The following is a 3767-nucleotide window of genomic DNA, read 5'->3' as shown; positions in this document are numbered from 1 at the left end:
AATGCAACGTCCTCCCAAGAAGAGCTCGCCTCTCTCCAGTCATTTAAGCTAAAGTGGGTTATCGAACCTGAAGCTTGTTGCTGCTGCCCTCCTCGACTACGGTCTGGGAGCCGAAAGGAAAGTTCAACACACAGATGGCCAGTCCGCCCCTTTGTAGCATATTATTTAGATGAGAAATGAGCAGATCGCCACTGGGCTTTCAACTAAATACACAGTCACGCAAAAACTGCGGCATTTGTACAGCTCCTTATGGGTACTGCAATTAGTGAAGTGCTTTCCTCCGTGGTGAAACGATCAGCACTGCACCGCGGAGGAAAGCGGCAGAAAGTCACCTGGAGATAAAGAGAGCGGGGCTGCGTTGCGTGCATGGCTTCCTTCTGCAGGTAACGGGGAGACGCGCTCTGGCGGCGGTCTCGTTCAGGATCCGAAAATACAATTTAAATATTTTGCACACTTATTCCACTTATTCCTAGTGTGCCACTGGTTACGGTGCCGCGTGCCAATGCTGGCACGCGTGCCAGGGGTTGCCGACCCCTGCTCTAAATCCTTATATTAAATATAGAAGTAAAGAACAGAGCTAATACTTTGCCAATGGTAAGCCCTGGCATTATTACTTAAGCCAAATCAAATGATTAAGTACCACTATGAAGATGGATAAGGTTCTCGGTCAAGTGTGTTCAGAATAATCTGTGAATAATCTGTTAACTAGCATTTATCTGGTGTTAGAAAGAAAAAAAAAATCATATTTTATAAATGTTTTGTCAAGTTTTAGTTAAAAGTGTCAAAGTCTAATCATTTGAGTCTCATCTTTGTCAAAGATGCCAAAACTATTGATGTTTGTATTTTTAGTAATCAGGGTATATTGACAAAGAACATTGTGTTTCTGTATGTTCCCCAGCACTGCTGACTGTGCTCATTCTGAGCTGCTCGCAGAATCTGTGTTTACTCGTCACCTTCTTATCTTAAGTTTGGAAACAGGGTTTCTTGATGACGTATTAAGCCATAGATTTTGTTATAAAAATGTATATTGGTGTCAACCTCAATTGTTTTCATTTCCATGCTTAGGGAAATAAACCTTTAAACATAAAAAAAAAACTGGTCTGACCTGATCAAACCCAGTCATTGAAGAAAATGACTCATCGGATGGATGGTGCAACGTTTTAAACTGTGTCAGAGCACAACACAAACGTGCGCAGTGCCTTAGCATATATAATAAAATGTATTCATGGAATGACAATAACATTTCTGACAGAGTTTGAGCTGCTTATGTACACCATTCACTGTAGCAAACCCACATTGTTGGTTGTTGCAGTGGTGATGAAGGGGAGGGGTTTTACCTGTCTAATGTACACCTGGGGAGCTCTAGCAGGGCGCCGTCCTCTCTGAAGTGAAAGCCTGTGCTGGAGGGATTGGCAAAGGTGGAGATAAAACGTCCCAGAGACTGAAAGGCAGCCTGTCGCACCTAAAAGTGAAGCAGAGGGGAATCAGTCAGTTTCATCAAAACTTAGATTAAAGAAATTAAAATGAATAAAGTTACTGTGTTGAGCGTCACTCTGCGACCCAGTTGCATAACCATGGGAATGAATGTTTGGTGTGCCCCTAGCCAACTTGGTTTGGTGGTCAGTCTATTTTTCTTTCTTTATATTGTATATATAAAATAGCAATATATCAATCTGTTGTTCTAAACATAAATACACAAATGTCCCAAGAAAACATCTGAAGTTTGCAAGTGTCATTATCTTGTGTGTTCTCCGTGACGCAGAGGTATTCATAGACATAATAAAAGGAGAATGAAATGAATTCAAGCCAAACCCGGCCCTCTTCGGTAAAAAAAGAAAGAGTAATCTCTGCAAGAACTGACAGGCATTGACAGGCTTCTGGCACAGCGGACTCTCACCCCTCAGTCGACACATTGGCCTCAAGCACATTTGTGCAACGTACACAGACAAGACCACACATGTTTATCTCTGCAAACTCTCCATCATAAATGTATGGGTAAATGCTAGTATTTGAATCGTTGTGAATCATTTTTGCAGAACATTTTAAAACTACACAAAAATTGCAGATGAGGCGCTGTGACTTTTAAAGAGATGTTCCATGTCCTATCAATTGCTTAACACTTTCAACAATTTTTTTCTTCTCTGTATGACTTTTAAGAATGTTCTACATTATACTGAACATTAGGAAAAAGAAAACGAAGAAATGTATTCTAAATGAGATCAAGGACATAGCTCAAAATCAGGAACAAGAGGATGCATAAAGTGATGAGGAAAAACTGCTCCATTTTCATCATCAGACAGAGGAAGTTACACAAAAATGCACTGGTGCTTTTCTGCAACAGAATTGAACGTGTGTGTGTATGTGTGTATGTGTGTATGTGTATGTGTATGTGTATGTGTGTGTGTGTGTGTGTGTGTCTTACCCAGCGAGACTGGTCACTGATGAGGCTAATGAACAGGGGGGACAACTTTGCACGTCGCACCTCTGGAGAGGTAGAATTGGAGACCATCATGAAGCACTCTGCACAGGCTTTTCTTATGCCCCACAGACTGTCCGAGCACAGATCAAAGAACTTGGGCATCTGACAGAATTTAACAAAATGTCAGTTTCACCTGAAAATCTTACATTTGAATCTGTAATGTTATATAATGAAGATGTTAATAGGGGGTCTTGGAGCTTCTCACCAGTAGTTTTTCTGTGGCCTCCTGACCAACAATAGAACAAAATTCTCCAAAATTGGCAGCACAGACCTGTAATACACAATTCAAACATTGCAATGATAAGCAAGGAAAAGACAAATGTTAAACCATGAACAACAAACCATCTCAATGAGAGGTTACACACTTTCATGGTGTCACATAAGAAGACCGCAATTATTCAATTGTAATAAATGATCATAACATAAACTGGTCACTTTGCTAAATCTTATCCAGCTTAATCACTCAGTATTTCTTAGAATATGTTTTGCTATTATCCACACTGCCTAACGCTCTGGTCCCAAAGCCACACGGTTCATTGTTTTTTTGGTTTGATGTTTGATGGTATGATTTCAGACAAACTGTATTTCTGCATTGTATGCAGGATTTGTAGTTTTTTTTTGTAAAAATGTACGACCATCAAAGTTAAGTGTCAAAGAAAAGGAGGATTTCTAACTGTACTATAGAAAAATACTAAAAATGTGTAAAAAAAAATATATAAAAAATGATTCACAATGTTTACCTGCCTTTGCTGTTTCTAAATACACTTTCCCAACTGGCACCAGTTACACCAGAGAATTAACATTCCTCACAGAAAATAAAAGCGCAGTGTGGGCAAAAACAGAATTAGGGCTCCCTCACATTGTTTCTGAATGTATTCTGACACAATTCACCTCTCTGTGGAAAAAATGTTGTTTATCTGTGACTTATGGTATCAAAGTCAGAGGCAATTTAAAAAAGTGCTCTAGGGTATCTTGACCTCTGGGGAGGAAAAATGAGTTTTTTACCTTGCGGACTTGAAAGAGTCTGGCGTCACTGCACAGGTCACAGAAGCGGGGCAGCAGTAGATGCTCCACTGTGTCTTTGCTCAGCATGGTGACAACTTTACACATGATCTGAAAGGAGATGTATGGAGAGCAGTCAGTGCCAACTAAACTCAGATTGGGCTTCAATAAAGCAAACATCTTTGCTGCAATGAACAATAACTGAAACATAGCTTACATTTGAGCTGAAAGATGAACAGAAATCTAAAAACTGTTGCACTAGGAAAATAATAGAGGTATAATGAGG

General features: G+C 39.9%; 1 protein-coding gene across 1 annotated transcript in view; it reads right to left on the bottom strand.

Moving 5' to 3' along the window:
• ppp4r1l (protein phosphatase 4, regulatory subunit 1-like) overlaps positions 1-3767 on the bottom strand; it is a 19499-nt gene that overhangs the window by 8793 nt on the left and 6939 nt on the right. The window contains exons 7-10 of the mRNA XM_010796368.1: positions 3485-3592; positions 2685-2750; positions 2423-2581; positions 1338-1462 (exon numbers count right to left, since the gene is read on the bottom strand). Of these exons, the coding sequence (XP_010794670.1) occupies positions 1338-1462; positions 2423-2581; positions 2685-2750; positions 3485-3592 (458 nt within the window). The remainder of the gene's footprint in view (positions 1-1337; positions 1463-2422; positions 2582-2684; positions 2751-3484; positions 3593-3767) is intronic.

This window comes from Notothenia coriiceps, unplaced genomic scaffold, assembly GCF_000735185.1.
Source record: "Notothenia coriiceps isolate Sejong01 unplaced genomic scaffold, NC01 NC01_scaffold00000289, whole genome shotgun sequence".
NCBI lineage: Eukaryota > Metazoa > Chordata > Actinopteri > Perciformes > Nototheniidae > Notothenia > Notothenia coriiceps.
The sequence above is the reverse complement of the archived record's forward strand: the minus strand, read 5'-3'. Positions and strand labels throughout refer to the sequence as shown.